The sequence below is a fragment of the Trichoplusia ni genome, chromosome 16 (genome assembly GCF_003590095.1).
Source record: "Trichoplusia ni isolate ovarian cell line Hi5 chromosome 16, tn1, whole genome shotgun sequence".
Lineage (NCBI taxonomy): Eukaryota > Metazoa > Arthropoda > Insecta > Lepidoptera > Noctuidae > Trichoplusia > Trichoplusia ni.
The window spans coordinates 7,516,096-7,540,489 of record NC_039493.1 but is presented as its reverse complement, the minus strand read 5'-3'; the positions used below and the strand labels follow the sequence as shown (position 1 = coordinate 7,540,489).

Genomic DNA, 24,394 nt, shown 5'->3' with positions numbered 1-24,394 from the left:
CGTATTGAAAGGTTTCATCAAAATAAAGTGAACATAGAGAGAAAAAACAACAATTATTTAAACACATTTCTAATTCAACTGTTGTTGGGTTTTCGGTAGGAAAGGTAACTGAACTGCGGGCGAATTTTAATAGGAATAAAATCAAATCGGTGGCAAAACCCTTCTGGCGAGTCTAAGCCACTTTAATGAACCTGTCGAAACCGCCAGTCCGCTCGGAAAATGGGATTATTGCAGTCAATTACTAAATCTTCACCAAACGTTTCTTTTTTTGTGAAAAATATATTAAATGTATTTTATTTAATAGAAACCTTATAACTTCATGAATCTTTCAAAACTACTTTGTAGATTTATAAGCACTTATTCAATCAAAAAGTATTTAACTAAAACCGATTGCATAGCAATTCAATACGACGGTCGTTTGAATCCATATTAGCTACCCAGCAGCAATCGTGAAACATTCACGAGTCGAGAGAACTTTTCAAAGTATTTTATGAGGCAATGAAAATTTAATCTGGAACTGGGAGCGCTGGTATAATGAGCGACAGTGGATCGCAATTAAGGGCAAAAACGAGCTCCGACCTTTCGCTCCGAACACAATTTAGCAATAAAAATGCCACTATAGCAATCACAGGGTTGGTGTCGGTTTCAGTAAATAATGACTGAGTCTATCATTAACCATGCTTTCAAAGGAAATAGGTTGAACCACTCTTTAATTTACCAAGCTTTTTGGGTTGATGTTTTGTTAACGGTGGCAATCAAGGGCTGATATGAATTTTCCGGTTTATTCTGCCGACACATTTATTCTATATAAATGTGTTAAGGTAATTCAAATATGTGTTTGACACAATTCCAAATAATAAATTAGAAAATAATATCCTGTACGCATTACTTTTGAAGGGTACTCTTGAGTATCACAAGAAGGTGTCACATATCCAGAATGTAGACTTACTAACTTGTTTACAAACACTTAATACTCCTAGGAATGTTTAGGGCCATAAAACTTTACGTCATCTCAAGAGCGTAGAGAAACAAACGTAAAAGCGTCGTTCCCAACAATTCCCAAACTCAATGAAAATGCTTTCAGTTCTTTGAAACTTGAGTCCGTACAGTGCTTACGGTATAGATGAAATCTAAACATTTTCGGGGTAAAAGCAAATCTTTTGAGAAAGGACAAGGTCAAGGATTCGTGGAAAAGAATCTTCGTCTGTATAATATTCCCTCGTTTATACGATGGGGAACGTATTCAATGGGCCATAAATAGAGGGCTTAAGCAGGTGAGCTGCGAATGAGTACTTTCTGCTTTACCCTTGAGGATGAGAAGGGCCGCTTTTGGGTGATATTGTGAGACTTTAACGACAGCAAGATACTTTAGGTTGACATTAAGCCGTAGCAGTACTACTATGCTACGGCTCGTCAGATAAGGCGAGGAAAATGACTTTCGCAATAAGTCATATTAAATTTCAAATTGCAATAGTTCTCAATTTAATCATTAACATGACCATAATTAGTAAAAAGGGTTTTAAATGTACAGTTTCAGACAAAAGCTCTACAATGACTTAAGTATAGAGTTTTACGGTTATAGCTAACAAACCTGGAATGATGTGACGGCGAGTTGCGAGAGCCCGTCCACGTATGGACCGAGCACGGCATGCTCGCGCACGCGCAGCGACCGCCGCGTCGTCTCGGGGTCCAGCAGGTCGTGCACGCGTTCGTTGTATATTTCCATGTACGACACTTCCACCTGTGCGGAAATTAAATTCCAATAAGCCTCCATCAAAACACATAATCTCTATTTTTTTGTGACTTTGTGATTGCACACCGGAACTTCAGTTTGGTTTTAGCAAATATAAAATATTATCAACAATATGATGACAAATCACAGCGGCTTATAAACGCGATCCCGTCAGGGTGGACTTATGTATATTGCGCCCATTGACCATTTGACTATTTACCCGTACTAAATACACTTTATTTACTCTAATTAGTGCCTCGAAGTAAATTACAGTCAAGATAGTTCCAAAATAATATTAAAATAGTATAATACGTTTAGAACAACATTGAAATAGTTGGTACCTTGTAAGTGAGTGCCGGTGGTGATTGTTGCACTTTGATCCTCTCGAACAAAGCGTCGCATAGCCGAGGTATGATGCCTCCCTCGTCAGCCCCCGGGGAGCCCATCATCGTGTAAGACTTCCCTGAACCTGAACAAAGTGAAAGGAATTTGTTAGATAAGTTTACACCAGAGAGTTAAATCTCCGCTTTATTGCACTTAGATCATGAGCTGCACTTTGAGGCAAACTTTTAAACAAAAGGTGTATGGAAAAGTTAGGATTTAAATCGCAATATACATTTACGAATCGATTTCAGACTACATCATATCAATGATGAGTATATCAACTCGTAAAACATAATTCAGATTGACAGTACAAATCATATTAAGAATTTCGTTCGCACTACAAACAAGGTTAGTAAATAAATTTGGGACTGAATGCATTTGCCTCTTTCAATCAATCTGTTTCGCTCACTGAACGTGAAAACGGTTCGTTTGTGAAATCCCACACTATACACCTACGTGAAAAATTTGGTCTAAACTTTTTGGATAAAAACAGAGTAAAGCCGAACTAATACACATATGTACTTACAACATTGCAATATTCAAATAAAGTTTTACGAATGTGGAGATTTCTAAATATCATCCGCAGTTTACGTCCTTAAATAAATGCAGTAACGAAATACCTACAGATACCGTTATAGTATCGTACAAACAGTATCGGAAACATTAATTTGTTTAAAGCGCGTAAAATTTATATTCTGAATATGTGAAATCGTTTTTTCTTTCAGTTGAATTGTTGTTTCAAGCCTTGCTTGTAATGTAATGTAAAAGCTATTTGCCTGTTTCTTTATTAGCATTTTCAAAATTGAACATCTGAGCCGTACAGCTGTTTCTTATTTTACCGTCGACTAAGAACAATATTATGTATATCGCAAGCCGCCTACACGCTGGAGAACGTGTGGCTGCGCACCGGTTTTAAACGTTTCATGCGATTGGCTAATAGAAAACAAATATTTTATTTGTTTCGTTATTTACAAAACTACAATGACGCACTTCTTTAATTTTCTCCTCTTAAATACACAATAAGGTGTTAATTGCAAAATATCAACGAAATCAGAATCAAGAAAATCGTTCACTTAGACCATTTCAAGTAGGAGCTATTGTTCGGAAACCGTGTTCGAATGATGTTTGTTATCGCAAGGCCTCAACTATTTCGGGACAGGTCCGAGTTCTGGGACAGCAGTTTGTACTTACAACAATATGAAGTTAGACTTGTACATTGTTTATAGATTAATACAGGCAGAATCAGAAACAAAGCTTCTTGTAAACTTGGAATGTTTCACTTCGATAGAAATTAGGACAAATGGTATACTAAGTTTTGTTTGTTGTTTCCAAGTTATAAACTGAGTCTAAAAGCCCAGGTGAAAGTAAATTCATAAATTTATTTACTAGACATTTCTGATGTTAAAGAATAGCTTCTTGGAAGTTCAGAACTCACTCAAAGTAAGCACGAAAAGTAATCTCTCTAGAAGTCGGAGAGAACCACTTCTGAACGCTGGCTTCAAACTTTCCGTATCAATATCAACTGAGTATCGACCATACACTCGTAAACGTAAAGAACGTCATATCAAGTAAAGTTTCGCGATACGGCCAGTCAAGTTCAGGAAAATTACACATTTATCTTCGTTGACAATAAATGAAGACGTATCATAAGGGAACTTACGACTTACGTTTCTAAGTTAGAAAAATAGTTTGGACTGTTTCCTTTGATGGGAAAGTGAGAGAAATCACTGAGTTTTCGAGTGAGCTTTACAAAAAGTAAAAGTTTTATTACTTTCTGCGAGTTGTCTCTTATAAGTGACTTAAGCAAATATAGTGTGAGAGTGTAACAAAGTAAATTTGTAACATCATCCTGTACTGACTTCTGTTCTCTATAGATAATTATATGCGATATACATATGGTCCTTGGTTTAAGGGTTAAATTTAATGTTCGAAAAGCTATCAGTATTCATGGAATCATGTAAAAACTTATTTTCCTCTCAACACAACAACCTGTCAAAAGAAACAGAATCTTACATAGCTCACATTTCGCAATACATGAGGTACACGCAATGTCGTCCCAAACTCCATATTTCATGCTTTGTGACAATGTAATACAAAACTTCGTTACCTACGCAAGTTATTTTCTGCACCCATAGCTTTATACGACTTACTCCATGTTACGCAGTAATATGACACGAGGAAAAAGTTCACAAACTACTCGTCCTTTGACGTAGACTGCTTATGAAGTGTCAGAACTGACGTCCTACGCGAATAATATGTTTAAAGAAAATAAACTCGGGCATTGGACGGATATTACTTAATAAGATAAAATGTGTTCGTACTTTTAATTTCCTCGAAGCGTATAGGATACGAACGTTACACTGCACGTGGTAGTTATCATATTTCAATAAAGGAAATGAATTGTGGGCGTTTCTGCACGTGATATTTGTTTGTAAATATTCCCGCACGATTTCACGCTATAGATAGAACCGGTTACATTAAAGTGTGTTGCTTAATTGCTCTGGTCTTAGACCTGAACCCATTATTTAAGTTAAATTTAGCGACGTGTTAAGATGTCGGGTTCCTTGACAATTACACGCGTATATTGCAGCCGCCAAATACCGCAGGCTCCGGTGAACATGTTGCATTACAAAGGGAGCCCTGAATCACGGAGGCGGTGAGCTAACAACACGAGTACCTCTGACGTCACTGTGCCATGTAATTACGCTGCAGTTGTTGCAGTGTGCGCTCCACAGTTAGTGTTCTACGAATATGTCAGTCTCATGATTACCTATTCACATTTGAGTTGATTAATTACTCATTTTCATTATACTCTTTCTACATTATTTACGTACGTACTAATCATCAAATAACAAACAAAATTATTATTATTTGGGTTTGAGCTACATATTGTTATGGCAAAATATAAAATATTCCTGCATGTCACACCTTGAAAAATTGTGTGCACACAAATCATGGGTCGAACGTGTATCACGTATTGATTGAATATTCAAAACGCGTGTCGTGCTTGTATCCAGGGAAGATGGAAACATGCTACTTACATTACGTACATAAAATTTTACGATTGAAAGTATTACGAAAAGATGTAGGAAATGTATGTTTTGCTTAAAAATGTAACTTAAAAATACAAAACTAGAAGTACCCTTTTATATAATAAAACCTGACAAAATATAAAATAATCCCTAGCATAAAATATCGTGTCCCATAAAATCCTTTAATTCTGTCAACGAGTAAATTACTCGGACCGCGAACAAAAAAGCAACGTGTCACAAATTTACTCCGGTTCCTAAATCCGAGGTTGGGCTACCAGGAGCCCAGGAATATAAATCACAAAGGCAACAAAAGCACGAAACACCATGGATTACGGCCGCATGAAACATTTGGCCGACATAACTCTTTCCGACCGCTCGCTACCGGAATGTCAACTTTTATTAGAACACATACTTGTACGGTTCGGAAACCATTTCGCTTGAAAAATGTTTGCGGCCGATGGATTTTATTGGTGATAGGCTCTTTGTACAAATATAGGTCAAGAAGGTAAATATCCTGTCGGCTCAAACGTTGCGTAAAACAAATGTGGAACAGAATTCTCCAGGAAATTCACCACTGGAAGCAAATGTAATAAACAATTCTAAAAACTAGTTAAAATGTTTTCAAAGGATGAAACGATGTATAAAGCGAACCAATTTCCACGAACTCGTTTTAAGATTAGCCTGAAGAGCTTACCGACACGCGATGGCGAGCTTATATCGATATCGGCAGTAATAATGAAAAGCTATTGGCTAGATAAGTTTTCTCTAAGTTCTACCTATAGGTCGTACATCGAAGAAACGAGGTAACGTTGAAATAATACACAAAGTGATTTATACTCTACAAAATGTAGAGAACCTGATTTCAGTGTATTCCCAGACATATCTCCAGGTAAAAACATTGATAGTTATCTAGGTCGGACGTCTAAAGTAATTTGTATTCCGCAAAATAAAACACAAGCTGGCAGTTCGGGTACGTTTTCTCTGTTATCTGATGTGGTAAAGATTTTCGACAAAATTAAAATGAATTTTAGTAGTGAAATGTTAAAAGTAGCATTTGAAATTTTTGTTCTAACAGGTATTTAATAATAGATAATGCCTTCATTGCTCTGTCTAAATATTCCATTAAAATTAATATCACTCTTAAATTGAAGTGGCACGATTCAAATCACTTCGCTTCGATCGAATCAATATTTGCGATAATCCATCAGTAACCGTTTCGGTAGGCCGTCCCAATTGAATTATAACTTCGTTGGTGCTTGTAGATCTGTATTAATTCTATTGGCACATGTTCTATTTGGCATAGGATCAGACACATATGCATGTACAGATTATATCCCACGGATTTAATCCTTTACTTTCATATTTTTCATCTGTGTTTTTGAATCGATTTTAACGTGTTTTACATGAAATCCTTTACAATTTCAAATGCTATGTTTAAGTACTATACTCAAAAACTTGGCAGTATTTTTACGATGGTTACAAGTTAATTTAGCCTGGTTAAAAAAAATACAGCAGAAATTGTTACAGTTATGAAACATAAAATAGCAAACATTCCAGCTAAAATTTCTATTATTTCTGAAACGATCAGGAAAATTCACAACGGTGTAAGGATAGAGCCCGTCCTTTTAAGGGATTATGCGAGAATATACTCAAACAAGGGTCTTTTTACAGTTTTAATCTAAAATGGAATGGACGCAAACATCCCTGAGTCCCATAAGATTACACTTGGGGATAGCTACTCTCTGATACTTGACCCTAGTGAATACAAGATGTCGCTTAACTAGAGTAATAATATGTATCGGAGATCAGACCAGAATATAAGAACATTCAGAACTATGAAAAGTATCGTACAAGTATGAATAAATTGAAAATAGTCTCTTCATAATCCTTTAGTTGTAAACTTGACTGTACTAACACTCAAGTAAGTTAACTAACAATTGTGTTGGCACAGCTCAAAGCCAATTTAAAGCAAGAACAAAACTTTAATTAACGTTTCTACAAACATGTAATGGCGGACTGCAAAGTTTTGGAGAAATATTAAACATGGTCGGAAAATGTTTTTTCGCACTAACAATTATGTCTTATACGGAAATACTATCAACAAATTTAAGAAAGTTGATAATTTTCAGAATATTATTTCTTTCTGCAATGATTGTAAAATACACATTTATCAAAAGACACTACGACACTACGCCAGAAACCTCAATGTATCAAAGAACAACTTCAATTTGGGAAGTAATCTGAGATTTTGTCGAAACAAAACTGCAGTCGTGACTTCAATACAAGGAGAGTGTACGTCTCTGCTGGCTCGATTCCAGCATCGGGATATGACTCGTCAGCGTCATTCCGAACGTAGTCATTTATCACCGGGAATTAAAATTTGTACGTGAAAACAACAAGCTTTATTTTTTGCATTGATAGAAAAAGTACGTCACTAGAATATTGTTTGTTACCATGATTTATGTGTTTCGATATAATCTAGTGTTGCGCTTATCGGATATTCAACTATCATCTACCAAGAATAAAAACAAACCTTTCTTTTCAATCTAATATTTTATTGGAAGCTGTGATTTAAAACTGATAATCTTTATTAGATAACTACACTACAGATATCGGTTAGATACAGGGCTGATGACTGGTTGGCGACCGTCCAAGCGATGCGTCAGCATCGTTGTACCGAGTCATTCGTCAAGATTACTGACAACCGCTACATATACGTATAATATACGATCTTAATCATATTGATAGGGTTGTTAAAGAATTAACTTTATACAATTTTCGGTATTACTTGTCATTTTCTTTCTCACATGTTTTGATGAGAATAGAAATTACATGTGACAATGTAATTTCTACTCAACTTTTTATATTCAGTGAACATATGGTTGCCGTATAGTCTTCCTTTCCCACATCAATCAACGTTGATGTTGCAACCGTAAGTGGCCAAAGTCAGTGATATAAAAGCTATCAATGGATGTAACATCTGCTGCTTCGTTCTCAAGATTTTTTATTGGCGACGTAAGTGAACTAGGTACTTAATGCTATTTGGTAAACTAAGAAATACTCTAAGACATGCATGTCGAGCAATACAAAAAAAGGATGGTTAAGTAACAGTTGTACTGTTGTTTTTCTTTCGGAAAACATTTGAGGGGTCGCATTTGACCGTTTTTTTAGGAAAAGAAATCTAATTTTCATCTTAAAATATACTCATTGCACTTTAACACGCTATGTTTATGTATACTCTCAAACACCTAAGCATGCTAACTAAATATCTTAGGATCCTGCAAATTTACATAACTCCGAACTACGAGATTACATTTTAGCATCAAGTGCTAGGGACGTATTCCTCGCTCGCCTACTGTGAAGCACTCTCGAATAAGGCATAACCTAACGTGAGTGTGTACTTATCCGGTATCGATTGACTGTTGAGCCGCGCACCTGCACAATTAACGAGCGCAAACATCGGATAGTTAAAACTTAGCCTTCCTGCACTTAAAGCGAGAGCGTAGAGCGAGCGTGCAGTACTTCTTAATATGAAGTCATTAGTTGTTGAATGGCATGGGGAAATTGAATCGGAGCTTTTAGAGATGTTGTTGGCATAAATAAATCTTTCTCCGGTACGGCGCTATCACCGTTTATGTTTAGTAAAGATACTAGACGGATAAGTATGATATACATTGCGCAGTACGCAATTACATCTAAAGTCAGCTGTTACCGTAATGTTACCGAGGACAATTTCGCGGATGTCTAAAATACGTCTTTAAGGAATGTTCCTTCATCTGTGAAGTAGAATCTTTCCGTTTGGTCGAACGTCAAAGCTAAGGGAAATGGGCGCGACCGACAGATCCAATCTCGCACAATATAAATAACGACGAAGGGAAATTCGTCAATTACGACACTAAAAGTAAAATTAAGGTCATCAAAAGTGATACAAGAACTCTAAACCAAACAATTTCAGAGAAAATCTTTTATCTAGTTTTCAACACATCTTTTACACATCATTACATGTATTCAAAATAAAAGACCAAGACCATCAATCAAGTTTATCCTAGTGAATTATACCAGTCAGAGCTGGAGCTACATAATATACTACTAATAAACCTTCTAAAATCCCTGTCAATTTCCGAGCAAATGTCTGACAATATCCAGTTTAAACCTTTCCTAAAACTCTGGCTACCGCTGTCAGTTTATACATTACAGTGCCGCGACGCTGGCACCTGCAGTTTTAGGTCACCCGGACGCGGCACCTGCCACAGCCTCTTTGTTCTTATTCCTGTCCTATTTGTTACGTAGGTGCAGCCAGATAAGTGCTCCGTCCCACGAGCAGTAATTACTGTGAGTGCTCCAGACGTTTAGATTTTAGGTAAACAAAACTGGCTTGAAGTTTTCATTGGTCATGTCATGGATTTTTTTTTCAGGTGTTGTAAAAACTAGTACTTTATAACTGGTGCGAGCTTAGCTTACCAAGTTGGATAACCATACTGATTCCAAAATGTATTTTTATTCTTTGTGAGATGTTTGTAATACATAGATGAGCATGAAGTTGGAAATATTATATGTGCGATAAGGACTTTGCAGTTGAGAAAAAGAAGAATTTCATAAATTAATCTTAGTCACAATTTTTTCTCGTATTTTATGTGCAAAGCTATAAAACCGTTACTTTTCGTCCACTTCTACGACGCGCAACTGCCGCAATGCCTCATTTTTCACTCTTAGCACCGATGTAGTTTCCACCGCAACATTCGCTACGTCGTAGCAAACTCGTAGACGCGAGGCTACGAAAAAAAATTTTACTTACGCCAATGTACCTACATTGAAAATTGGGGTACATATTTCAAGTCACAATATAAATTCCAGATGAAAATTTATGTGTCGAGTTGAGGCAATAAGCCTGGCTTGAAAGGAACTTGCAAGACCAAGTTTTAGTGCCACGCCAATACAGGGTCCCTTGCAAATTCACGACACTAAGTTCGCGGGTATATTTGCATTGCTAAATACTTCAAGTAAGTAAATAGGTATTAGAGAAGTTAATAAACGTAACTGTCTAACATATGCTACATACCGTGACGGCACAAGTTAATAACAAATTAGGACAAAGGTAGGTTGTCTAAAAATTTTAAATATCCGTTGAAGGAGGAAATAGAACATATACATACGCAATTTATACAGTACAAAGATATATAAAGCTGTTTATAATTATGATTTCAGCACAGAAGCGTGTAATGAGCTTGTATTTAAATTAAAAGGAACTGAACAAAGAGAATTTTTCCATAACATTTCTGTTAATAATACAATTTTAAGAACAAACTTCTTAATTTAACAATGCGTACTCAGCCTTCTGTAGAGCAAGCCGGCTTTTATTGGCAAAACACCGAGCTTTGTTAAGCTCAGGCTTTTGCTTTTAAAATTAAGCAATTTGAATGACAATTTTCTATTGAGGAACCAAACAAGGTATTCCTATGCTTACATAACGGTAACTAATTTTTAGCTAATTAATTTAGACTAAGTAACCAATTTTTTGGCTTTTACTATTTTGTTGTTTAGGTCGCTTCTTTCCCCCAAGTCTGCAAATACAAAAACATTGTTACCAGGAAGCATTTTACTTCAGTTTCCGAACCCACAAACATAAAGCAGGAGTGTTTACACGATAAATAAAAAAGGAAACAAAGGCTTAGATCCGAAGTTGACGAGACAAGGCTGACGAGGGTGCCGTAAACACACCAGTTATCATAAAACGGCGTTTATCACCGTTCACGTGACCGGCTTGAATAAACAAAGTCAAAACTTTAGGAATGTCACACCATGTTGTGTTACGAGGCTGCGCGCGGATCTGGCGGTAGCAGATTAAAGATGAAGTGAATTTAATCTCAGTATTCATTATATGGATTAAATGTAGAGCCATGATAATCTGATCGTAATTTAAACTTAAAATCTCTTAAGAATTTTATTGCAAAGTAAAGGGTAAAATCGACCTATTCAAACATATGTATTTTATAGCTGAACTGAAACGATTTTGATTGCGAAAAAACCGTGGCAATAGTGGTTGGAAATAAGTCTGTAATGTATATTTATTTATAAGCACGGCGTATGACGTATAGATGTAAAATAGTTGATACCTATAACATGCAACGAGTTGATGGCGTGCTATAATTGAAGGTAATCTTACTAAGAAATCAAAATGGGAATAAAAGTATTGTTTTCTTAACGTATACACACATTCACGTAAGCATAGGTATTTACCAACTTATTTAAATGCAAAAAATGAATTGTCCTAGATATACCTATTGTTATATATACCAAATATCAGTAACTGAAACATACTTCGATTTTTTACAACTAAACTACAATTTTAGATCCCAGTACTATCAAAAGATTGAATAAAAACAAAGCTGAGTGAATATTACATTTCCATTTTAGTCAAATAAAAACTGTTTTATTTATTTTGCGTAACACACAAAGTACCTACTAAGAATCAGTAACGAGAATCCAAATAATCCGCGCACATTTCTGAATACTTCATGAAGACGTTATTCTAATAAAGAACGTGTTTGTGACAAACAAACACATTTGTTCACATCAAGGTCGCTGCATACGAACTTACTCTACCGTATAGATGATAATGTACGCAAATGTTTACGAAGATTGGTTTTTATTTTTAAATGAAACTTAGATGGAAATATGCAGCCATATCTGTCAAATTATAAAACGACGCAATGATTTGTTTTAACGGCATTACGAGGTGTACTTACTATCTCGTTTAGGTTGTTACTAGACAGTAGTTACTGGTGTTGAAAGGATAGATAGATTACAGATAATCACCATATTCGTCTGCTTCTTTTAAGTTTTTACAAACTTCTCGGACCACAATTCCAAGTCCTTCTTATATATTTAAATTGTACTTTATACTAAGATAACCTATACTTGTGATGAACAGGGTTTTTGGAACGAATTAATATATCATATTATGTTACAAAACAAAAGTTTTGTATCACAACACATACAAGAAACTAATGCAATTTGCGACCACGCTCTAAGCAAAAACAGTAACATTTCTAAGAGCAAGTAAATGCTCATGAAATCGCTCACGTATTTGCATTAACACGCACGAATCTTGAGACCAACCTCATGTATCTCGTGAATACTTTACAAGAAAGATATAGTTACAAAAAGTGGGTTCGTAATGTAGGTATTATAGGTAGCAGAATTATTAAGCATCGTCGGTTCATGTCAGGGGAGTCGTAAGTCTCGTGTACCTCAATATCACGCGAGTACATAAGGTAAGTCTCCCCTAGAGACTCGTTCAGATACCGCAACTCAACATCAGAGCAGATAGTACGAGCTATGACCTACGCCTGTAATATGAACTCTTAAAGTAGGATGTGCAAATAGAGCTGCCGATGTCGAAGCGAGATATACTGCGCATAGCGGCATCTCGCTTTCGCAACGACAAAAAAGTTACATTTAGAGCTCATCGTACAGCACTGAATTCATCTTTTTTTAGAGTCAGATGAAATCAGGCGTCGCGTTGAGCATAGTTTGCATTGTGCAGGTGGATCTCTTTTGGTTTTACCTCAGGAATAAAGTTATAGGGCTTATTAAAAAAAACGATCTCTATTTATGCAAGAACTAAGTATTCTTGTTTGTTTGCTTCTTATTGCAATTTCTGTCAACAGATCAGTGCGAGAAATGTATAAATACCTAATAATCCGAAATACTTTAAATATAATAAAAAGTATTACAATTGTTTAGTTATAATTCTCAGAATCTAATGTTAATGAAGCAAATATTTGCTTGTAAATAAAAGTCTTCATTACATACACAACAGTACATTCAACATACGTGAATGGTTGACGGACCGTTAAATCCATAATTCCGTTCGAGATTCGGTCTTGCGTGCACGTGGTTGTAAAACTTGGAGAATATCCAATGTGAGTCAATTTGAAGTAACGCTCGTCCAAAAAACCGTCGAGATTCGTAGATCGTATATATGGGGTCTCAGGAAGTAATATTCGGGAGTTCCAACCATTATGCATGGCGATCAGCCAAGTTGTGTGTGTAAGCATTACTTACCAACGTAACAACAGTTGTTACAAAGTCTCGTGATAATAGTAGTTTGCTTTCTTCTGGTTGGTATATTTTATAATGCAAAAGAGTTACTTCTGATGTCTGTGTCGGTAACTTAATTTCATGTATACTGCACAATTTCAGACAGTCAATCTGTTATATCAAGTTAATTAGTAAACAAAACGGTATATCACTAGCGAAAACAATACCACACGAACGTACACTTGAAGTCTACTCAACAATACATCCAAACAGAATGCACGACAAATTATCTGTTCAAACTCCGATACAGTTCGCATCGATACTCCAAATAGTTGAATTCAATAGAATCATTGCAAACGAATCAAACAATGAGAGAGACATGGAATGCCTCAATAAATAGTACAGATGCAGCGGAACCACTCCAAAGCGGAGTGTACATAGATCGTTATTGGAAAATGTTGGAAACCACGCCGCGGGTACACATTATTGTACGACATACAGTAACAATATGAGGTTTCCAATACGTTTCACACACACTTTACAAACGCAAACTTGTTCGACTATGCTAATAACTATAATAAACGTATTGTCGATGACGACGATTATGTTTCTGGTATTGTAATGTTCGTGTTTTGTTTTAATGGGCTTGCTTTCGCGCACACTCGGTTTTACGTTCCTTTACGACAGTAGTTTCAACTTCAAGTATAAGAAATCTAAGGAAATATTACATTCCGTGATAAAATCTCTTCAGCATATCTTTGCCTCGTGGATGAAACTATTTGTAACCAGCTCAGAACTTCGACGCCTCGGCGGTGTTGTCAATATCGCCAAGCGCTTAAGTTGCAGGTGTTGGTATACAAAGGAAGATAAGCTTCACTACCCAAGATAAGCTTCCTGAAGGATGACTTACTTCCGTACATACCACCGTAAGCTGTTTGCGAGATTTAGGGCTACCGAAAATGGTTCTAAATTCTAGGAAATTCACGTAAGCATTTTCTATTTTCTAATTTGTATAAAATCATCAGTTTCATACACACAGCACATACACATATACATACATCTTAAGTTAAATTTCTTAGTCAGTTTGTTAACTTTTATGAGTTTTATTTTTTTTACTTTTTCCATTTCATTTTGCTGTTTTTGTACCAACTAAGATAAATATTTTCAGAACTTCCACCACTCAGGCCTTCTAGACAGAAACTTAAGCTTATTTTGAGGATCAGTGTCATTGCAATGAGTTATCTAATTTAATTTTATTATTACAAAATATTAAAATCATCGCTTTAAACCGAAAAAAAAACCCCTGCCTAACGCGGCTTTTTCTATTGGTAAAAACGCCGAGAGAAAGGTTCTAAAGTTTGACGGTCACAATCATACGGTGACATACACACAAGCTTATAAAAGTGGCTTTCAAAGTGGGATGCCATGAAAATATGAGCATACGGCTCGGTTCGCATTGATTGCAACGCGTGAATGATGGGGTGGAGCACAAAGCGCTAAGTGACGTATCTGGGTGAGCGGCCCGGGGCACTGCCTTTTGTTCGAGGCTTCGGAGCCGGGACAACGCCAGGGGATAACGAAGCACCCCACTAGTATAGACAATGAATGGAAAAAGAAAACAAAATTTAGTAAGGGAAAGCTTGAGCTTTTAAGACTTAAAGGGAATTTTGATAATTGCAGAGTAGGTATATGTAGTTTTTAATTCTTTACTTAATAGATAGTTTGCTTTTATGTAGATAAATATAAGTTGAAAAAAAATCTATTTAATGAAGTCCTGTGAATTGAACATCTACATTTAATAATAACATATTCCATAAAACCTTTAAAAAGGTTTTTACTTAATGTGTGTGGTACATGTTGCGTTATCGTTAAACACACTGGTGTTTTAGACAATTCCGATTTAATGTTTAGTCAGTTAAAACGTTAATAGCCGCGTTATAGGCGGAACAAAAGGTAATGGCTCCTGAGAGAATGAAATCAGGGTTGGGGTGTGCTAGTCACTGTTATTAGATTAATACCGTGTTTAGCAAAAGTATTTGTTACTAGTTTATACTTTTAAATACGCTAGTCACTGCAACATATTGGTGATTTTTTAAGGTATTGGTATTTATTATACAAATTATAATTTTAAATATTAAAATACAAAATTCGTACGGAACACTCTACATTTGTTGAGTTGGATTTACTAAAAGCAAAATGAAAATTACTTTTAACTGTACCTAATTAAGTTCTGTGGTCTTTAACCTTAAAATTATACTCAAGGGTCATATTTTTGGGATCCCTAGTTGGATAGTTGCATGCATTAGCAACACAACAGAGGCGGTGAACTCAGCAGTTCAATGTTACTAACAAACTTAATTCTGGCGTAAGTTTAAATAATGAAAAATTACGTGTTCAACTGTGTGTATTTATTCTCAGCTAAAACTTATAGAATTTCAGAATGCTTCTAGAATTGCTAATAGGGTATTTATTACAAAGAAATAATCTCTACTATTTTTTTGGTAAAAAATCTACACGTGCACCGGTTATTAAAATCTGTTATATTCGAAAAATCATATCACAGTCTGAAAAATATTTCAACAAGACCAAATATCCAATTCATGGAGTGACCAACAGTTTGCGGCCAAAAACCGCTGTACCTACGTAAATCGTTTTTGCACGAATACTGGAATATTCTAGCAACGTAAATAGGGCTGTCACTTTTGTTCCGGCCTTGGCTTTAAACATCGATGTACAAAGTTGTGACTGTTATGTATTAAAATTGAGCGAAAAATTTATCTTTTATCTTTTTGAAGTTAAGGTCGACAAGAAATTGGGAGTCTTAAATATTACTTTTTTGTCCAGTTAATTCTTTACTTTTGAGTTTACTTTGAAGTGGGTTTTTTGGACAATAAGCTTAAGGGACTTTTGTCAAGTATAAGTAAGTGATAGCCCTAGAGCTATCGCAGCTCAGTTATTGGCTATGAATATTCAAAGTTATTCGCTAAACGTACGGTGCGTGCGCCTCGCGGCGCCATCCGAACGCGTGGCATCCTCGTAATGAAATTTTGAGATAGTATGAATATCTAACGGTGGTCGAACGATCGGGAAAACATTCTGCAAACGAAAGGCGGCGGAGGTCAGTTTTGATATTGTACATTCCATCAATTCTTCACGTCGTCCAATAAAATAGAGAAGAATAAGTACAAAAAGGCTTTTACTTTACTTTTACACAATCGGTAATTTAATGTTTAATTCATTACAGCCTATGAGCTCGAGCAGAGAGAAATTTGTATTTTAAAAATAGTGCCTGAATATCTACAAAAACGAATCCATCACCCGACCGAACATGATATAAATTTGCGTAACCAGCAGTATCGCACTGAATACGTTATTACGATGTGATAAAACATCGCAGCTTGATTTATGTGCTACTTAAAGGTTGTCTAATAATCAAAATGAAAACCTGTTTATTATTTGTTTCCAAACGTGTAAATCAATTTTATGACCGACTTTAACACTTTCCAACAGAAAAAAATTCTATACCGAGTGTAACAAAAATATCATACAAAAGTATGTATCTTCACAAAACAATTTTACGAAGAGCCACAGATTCCACAACAGCGAATATAAGTACGTCTATTAACACGGTATAAATTACGTACTAACACCTTGGAACAAATGCCGTATATTTAATAATGACAGCATGAAACGGCGTTGTTTAGCAAGGCGCCCCGTGGTATTTGACATTACATAATTGGGCTTCCCGCCTCCGAGCGAAATGTTTCAATTGAACCCACAGGAGGCGCTTATATGGAAGTCAAAAGCCCAAATGTAAGGTTAAATTACAGCCAAAACACTTTCAAACAAAGTCAACAATTACTTTTACATGAGAGTTTAAAAGCTACATCTTTCATTTACTTTGTGGCTTGAGAACACAAATGCCGCTCAAATACAACTCCAAAAGTTCACACAGCAAAAATATTTATCTGGTAAATAAGACCTAATAACTATAATATGAAACTCATGAAAACCAGCCTCTGATTGTATACAAAACAATACAAAAGTATTTACAAGGCTGTAAGTAAACCAAGCACGTATCCTTGATAAACCCAAACGCCAAATAGCGCCATTCAGTAATCTTCAAAGAAACATTATCTAAAGCCGCCATAAAAACAAAGACCTATTTTAAGGGATACGAAACAAAAATATATTAATGAAAGACTAAAATAAAACGTTATTCAGAGATAAACCATCCAATTATGAGGAGGCGCAAACAAAATAAGAGATGTTTAATAAGGTAATACATTTAGACGAAGCTTTACGTAACTCCGGCTGGCTTCGTAACGAAATGCAATTTAAAAGGAAAACGATCTCATTAACTCTGAAACACCCGAAAAGGGGAAGACTCAATTTATAAAGTTGGCGTCACTAATAAGTTCACATCTAGGTGTGTATGGCACGTAATGGGGTTTCGTTTGATTTACCAAGTGTGCAGTATTTCAATCTTTATTTAACAACGTTACGTTGCTGTTAAAGTTTACGTTGCTCTAAAAAGATTCCAATTTAATTCCAGCTTATCAATCACGAAGGTCATGCGATATTTTATCCGGCTAGCTGACGGGCATTCAATCATTACAGATAGGGATTAATTAAATCATCCGGGTCGTTGCGCCCGCTCGTCACATGCAGTGCTTTCCGGCAGATGATGAAATTACTAAAACGGTTGCAGTAATGTTTAAAAATCAATTTCCCGTCGTCTTTCAGACCCTCCCCCGTCCGGAAATTAAGAATCACTTACGCTATTTTGAGCTCTATATATGCGAAAGAGAGATACATATTCTATCCAAATAGCATTTACTTTCACAAATTCTTCTAAAATTACATTTAAAAGGCAGACACTTCGGTATAATCTTAAATAGCATTGACCTTTGCTTTCGAATAGAAGTGAAGAATACTTATAAATAATTCAGTAATTCATTGTACTTTTAAATACCCTTTCAGACCTATTTACGTAGAAATAAAATACAATCTAAAGCGAACCCTAGCCATTTGCATTCCCTTTGTAACAAAATATTCCGTAAGAGGTGACCATTTACCTACTACCTTTATGAAAGGAATCTGGATATTACACAGATAAATGGCAATTTCATGGCTGTTTAGATAGTTGACAAAGGACTGTGGTGTCGTATCGTTGAATTTCACCGACGAAAGTGTTCGCCACCACGGTATTCACTATTCACCGAGAGATATTATAGTTATTTATTACTAAGATTTGCATAAAATAGTCTACAAAAGGGAAACGATTATTGAAGAGAAATACAATACTGAACTGTCATTTGCACTTAACTGTGCTGAACTTTTTAAATTAATAAATAAAAGCTTTGCTTTGAGAGCTTGTGGTTTTTCCGCGTGCTTTTATTCCAACTTGTTACGCAGCCCTCGTTGGTTTAAATGTGATGATTCAGAGCTCTCTGGATATTAATAAATGTGAGTTACCATTGCATGTTTTTAATTGGCTTCACGAGTAACGAAAGTTTTAAATCACTTTTTAACACGTAGTTACAAATATTGTCTAGAGCTAAGTCAGAAGCAACAACAAACCTTACGCAAGGGACTGAATACTGGCATAATGCTACTTGTAGGTACTTATACTTCTTGTGTCCTTAATGTTTTTGCTTTTTTCCACTTTCATGAATGTTTTAACCGGTGCGTCTTGAGTCGGTACAGGGCTGAAGGACATACCTTTAGGAAAACCTTTGAGAAAACTCCGTCCCAAGTATGTAATGTAGGTACATTTTTTATCACGTATTATTCGGAATAATAAAGCAAATGGTTCCCAGTGGTATCATAATAAAGGAGGGGAAGCATCATTCAACAATGTATAAATGAATTCATAATGCGATCATCATTCCTCGTGGTAAACGTGATGTTGTCTGTAGTAACTTTTGTTGTGGAATCTATTGTTAACGACAAAGGAATGTCTTCATTGGTGCTGTACTGTTCAATATTCACAGGTCTATTGATTTACTTCATTCGTCACATCAAACAATGTGACTGACTGGCACTTGACATGATCGAACCGATATAATTCACACGGTTAAGAGGAACATGACAAGTGTGTCACAATACCTACTCAATATATTTGAGTGATAGGATATGATACGGATCCCTTCTGTTAAATCTTAGGGATCTACTAGATAGTTGCCCAGTTCGTATAGTGCTGAGTGTGGTAAATTGATATTTGTAAATAACAAGAGTATTTAAACCTTAATACAAAGAGACAATACTCAATTAAGTATCCTAAAAATACAAATTCACTACGCAAAGTTAAATCTATACAATCAATTAACTATTGGGTTTATTACATTTTACAAACGCTTAAGTTTAATTACACGATAAATTAAGGAGTTCATTAGGCGAAAAACACGAGTTCGTAATTTATCGAGCAAGGTAAGCACACTTGTTCACCTGCGCTAAAAACGTGTAGATAAGAGATAAAAGTTCCACGACAGTAGGTATTCGCGTGTTACGAAAGCTTTATTAAAATTATGGATGATGGAGAGTGTCTGAAATATGTCTGTGAGGATCGTAACATATACTTTAAGTTAAGAATAATAATTTTAAATATACGGTACGGTCTTTGAGACCATTATTGGGGGTATATTTAACAATTAAAATTCGATGTACTTAATAGAAACTATTTTAAATAGAACGAAAGTGGCGGTTGACTTTTTGACGCATGGAAAGTGTTTAATATTTTCTTGAAAAGTGAAAACTTTTACTTGCACAATACAACGCTGCAATAGAAGTAAAACAAAATCTTCGTATGAGCGGATCTACAAGTGATATAGATAATTTTAACTCTGCAGAAATGTTGTTACGTAACGTAAATCTGTTAAACAGAAGAACGTCTTAGAATTTTAAATAACTTTCACTTTGATATCCGTTATTCGTAAAGAAAATCTATAAAAAAAAGAACCAAGTATTCCGTTGTAAAATGACAAAATCAACTCAAATCCAGTACATATAAAGTAGATTACTGATATCGATCTGTAGATCTGACCCACTAGTCAGCGCGTTTCACGGTCCACGTCCTAGGGATATCCCAATTAATCTTATTCACACGATTCAGCTACATTTGGAAACGCTTGAATTTTCACCGCTCCAACAGCCTTTGACAAAGCCGCAGTGTAGATGTGCACAGAAGGACAACCTTTCAGATATATTTAGGCCTAAATTGAATAAAAAGTATTGTAAGTTGATAATATTCGGTGTACCATATATTTTTTAGATATTGTAATTCTAGTTTATTCAACAGATGTTTACCTGTACAACAACGTTTTTACTAAATTTTAGAAAACTGAATCTTAAGATAATTTTAATAGTTTGACAATGTCAAAGTTTTCTTTTCAAAGTACTCCAGCATCTAATATTTTTAACATTATTTGAAAGGGGGTTTTCTCGTATAACTTAACACAGAACGTAACCCCAGCCAGAATTTACAGAATAATCCGCGGTGTGATCAATTTGGGCGATTGAATGCTATTTGTAAGCCTTTTCTCTGGTTAACGTATTTCTTATCTAAGACGTGAATTTTCTATCAGTGTGAGATTAAAGGACAAGGATTAAACGAGAGCAACCTGCTATAATGTTAAACTAACTGAATATTACGTTAAAGAATTAAATTTAAAAAGAGCATGCGGTATAGAGTTTTTACTGTACGTAATAAATACTGGGATCTGTATTTGATCATCATGTCAAATGCAAATAATTAATATTGAAATACTGTCAACTATGAAACCCTATATAATTTAATACCAGTTCATTAAATAACTAACAATACTGTAACATTCATACATGTAATAATAAATGAGAGGTAATGAAAAACGGGACTGTAATTATCATAAAAGTTGTTATTATGAATTTAGCATTCAACCGGCTGTTCATTATTTTTAACCTACAAAAATAATTATTGCGAAGTAAATGACAATTTTGGTTAGATTCTCTCTTATTCGCACGTTTAATTCGTCTAAATGGCCAAGACATTGTTTTTGCAATTTTAATTTTAAGCATTAATTACCATATTTTGGTATCATATTAAAAGCAAACAGAAGCACATTCCGTTATTTCTTTATGCTAACGAGAACTAATTTTAATGTTTACAGTTAAATACAAAAATAATACAATGCAGACACTCATGCATATTCTTTTTTTTGCGTCAAGACGATTAAGCTGTATCTAAATCTGCTATCTCGAGTTCAAATCTCTAGCACAAAAACATTAATTGTGTTAATCCGTACTTCGTGACAATTACAAACGTTTAAGTTTTTACTGATAATGTGTCTATTCTCACGAGAAAATTTTACAATATCAGCACGAAATGATTAACTCTGATCAATCGTGTCAATTGAATCATCAGGTGTTAATCAGTCTTGACAATAATAATTCACTTGAAATAAGGTAAAAGATTAAAGATTAATAAAATAATGAGTAATTAAATGCCTCGAGATAAATCTCGTCCATTAATTATTTACAGCTCAATTCCGTGTCAAGTCACGAACCATGAAACATAAGTCTTGAATTACTTATGCTCAGTATAATTAGAGTTTTTATTAATAAACTTACCGACAATGACACGGTAGAGTACAGTTACCGGTTAATACCGTTAAAAGAAGGTCAGGTAACATGGATAAGCTACTTATGGTTAGTCATACACTAACTTAGTATCTGTTTTATTTGTAGGTGATGCGCGTGGCCTGAGTACTAGTTGTCTTATAGTAATACCAACTTATATATATATAATACGTCCCAGTGCATCCATCGATTTCAGATTCCAAGGTTGGAAACCCAGGTTTTCTCACGATGTTTTTTTTTTCACTGTTTTCTTAACAGTTAAGAATTTGTTTCCAAGCTATAACGATTTAATCTAGGCGTACCTTAAAACAAATAAGTATTCTATAATATTGCATTTCATTTTCGTCGTGTTGAACATTTATGACTAAGCAACTGAGGTAATCCAGTTATGACTTAGAAGAATACCGGTTCTTAACCAGACAGATATTATTTATTGCACACTCTGACTGGCATTGTTCTGATTTTTATATCACGATTCACGACTGCAAAGTACTATAAAAACACTAATTTAGAGTCTTCAAATGTTTGTGTAATATCCTATAGGAACCTACCTACTTAGTTCACTTAAGCTATGAGGAAAGGCAATTCTATTTGTAACTTTTCAGTGGTCGTACATTTTCAATTAAGATATCCTTTACAAAACTCGGGTTCCAGAAATGATATTTTTACAAAGTTGTGTATTACTTGAAATGAATTTCGAAAAGTCGTTCGTTATTAAAGCTCTCCTTAAAACCCACGCAAAGAAAATGTTATCTTACCCTTATTCATTTAAAACCTTACCTTGATTCTAAGATCTTAAGTATATCTACAAAGTTTCAAGGAAGTTGAAGTATTACGCCTTTTAAATTCAAGTATTGAAGCTACCAGATTCAATATCGACTAACGATTACTCAACCTCTTTGTCTGAGTAATAATTTCAACTTAAGGTCTCAGCTGTGGCTGTATTATAAAGTCATCTACCTATTTTATTCAAAGAGAATAATACTGAAAGAATGATATTAAGTTTTGTTTACGGTGACTGGATAATAATAAGGTAGATAATAATTTGAAAGAAAATACAAATATTATTTTCGTTTGTATGTAAGAGATTTTGTAAGTAAAACCGGGGAAATTGGTTTCTGTAATATGGGATGTTTCGGTGATTACAAAATAATGTTTTGTTACCAAAATCCTATGAGGTAAAGTTTCAATATTGCGTAGAAGCATTGACAGCCACTATTTACTGTAAGACCTATATGTCCTATATCATCTTAACTTCCAAATTTTGAAGGAAAGTTCGAACTCGATGTGTTTCTTTGCACAAACATATTTCTCTACAGACATTAAAGAAACCACTCATGTGTGGCAGTAATTGTACAAAATTTAATAAGGTAACCGTCAAGTGAATTCCCGATAAAATTACGTCAAATGAAAAAATATCAGCATAAAGGGTATGAAGGGCGTTGCTAAATTCCAGGCCATACTTTTACTGTTACGATTTCAACTTTCGACCCGAAGGCACATCGAAGTCGCGCCAACGCCTCAAAAATGTTAATATTACACTTCGCTTACATTTTTACGCTCATTTATTTGATACATTAGACGTAAATTGCACATTTTGTTATTCTCGAAATTACCTTACCGACATTCGAGGGTTAATACATTTTCGTACCTGGATATTTTTGGGCAGAGGTGTTGCGAAAATGGTATAATGCGAATTTACATAATATAATAAATATATTTGCCATAAGCTGCCCGGTAGAGAACTATCTACATCCCCTGTACTCCCTGTGAAAGTTGGGTAAGAAGAGGCTTAATTAAATATCATAATGGAATACATGCTTCAGTGTTAGTGCTTAAATGCTTAATAGCTTAAGTAACTAACAGTTCAAGGAGGAAAGAGTTTCTTTGTCAACGTTAGTTTTGACGCAAACTTTAAATAATCACCTTTATTTATTACACCTACATCCAAATACAAACATTCGTTGACACAATTTCCATACATACATACAAAATGCAGAATCCGGGAAACAAATATTGATCGTCGATAGGCTTGACGGCGGTCCGCTGGATTTCGGACGGTGATGCGAGAGTGATATAGTCTTCTCCCAATAATCCCTCAAATGTGACAAGGGTGATTGATAGCGGAGGATTCAAGTACGCGTTGACTTTATACACATAAAATATTTTCTACCTCAAATCTTTCAGATTGTGGATAGATTTTTTTCTTCAGAAATGATTTACTGTTTAACTTAATTTTATCTTGGATGAAACTCTTTTATCTCTTTCTCTTTTCATATTGTAAATACAAACAGGTTAATGGAAATATATTCCTCAAAATGTATCTACGTAAAGGTCGCTATAAAAATATCCCTTAAAAACAAAGTGTACGAACGAATCTATTCTTGTTTTATTTACGGTCCTTTATTGTTTATATTGCTTTCAATAGGCGCTAAGCGTAGCGTTGGAACAAAAATAACCGTTGTTTATAATAAATGTTGACGTAAAGCGTGTATATATTTTTGTAACAGAAAAAAGATAGAGACTGGGTATATTAAGTGGAATACGTCGTCTAGCCGACACAATCAATTCATTGGACACTTTATGA

At 35.0% G+C, this 24,394-nt stretch overlaps 1 protein-coding gene across 8 annotated transcripts in view; it reads right to left on the bottom strand.

Moving 5' to 3' along the window:
• LOC113501815 (kinesin-like protein KIF13A) overlaps positions 1–24,394 on the bottom strand; it is a 122,325-nt gene that overhangs the window by 38,925 nt on the left and 59,006 nt on the right. For all 8 annotated transcript variants that reach the window (XM_026883089.1, XM_026883088.1, XM_026883085.1 and 5 more), the window contains exons 4-5: positions 2,074–2,201; positions 1,592–1,741 (exon numbers count right to left, since the gene is read on the bottom strand). In XM_026883089.1, the coding sequence (XP_026738890.1) occupies positions 1,592–1,741; positions 2,074–2,201 (278 nt within the window). The remainder of the gene's footprint in view (positions 1–1,591; positions 1,742–2,073; positions 2,202–24,394) is intronic.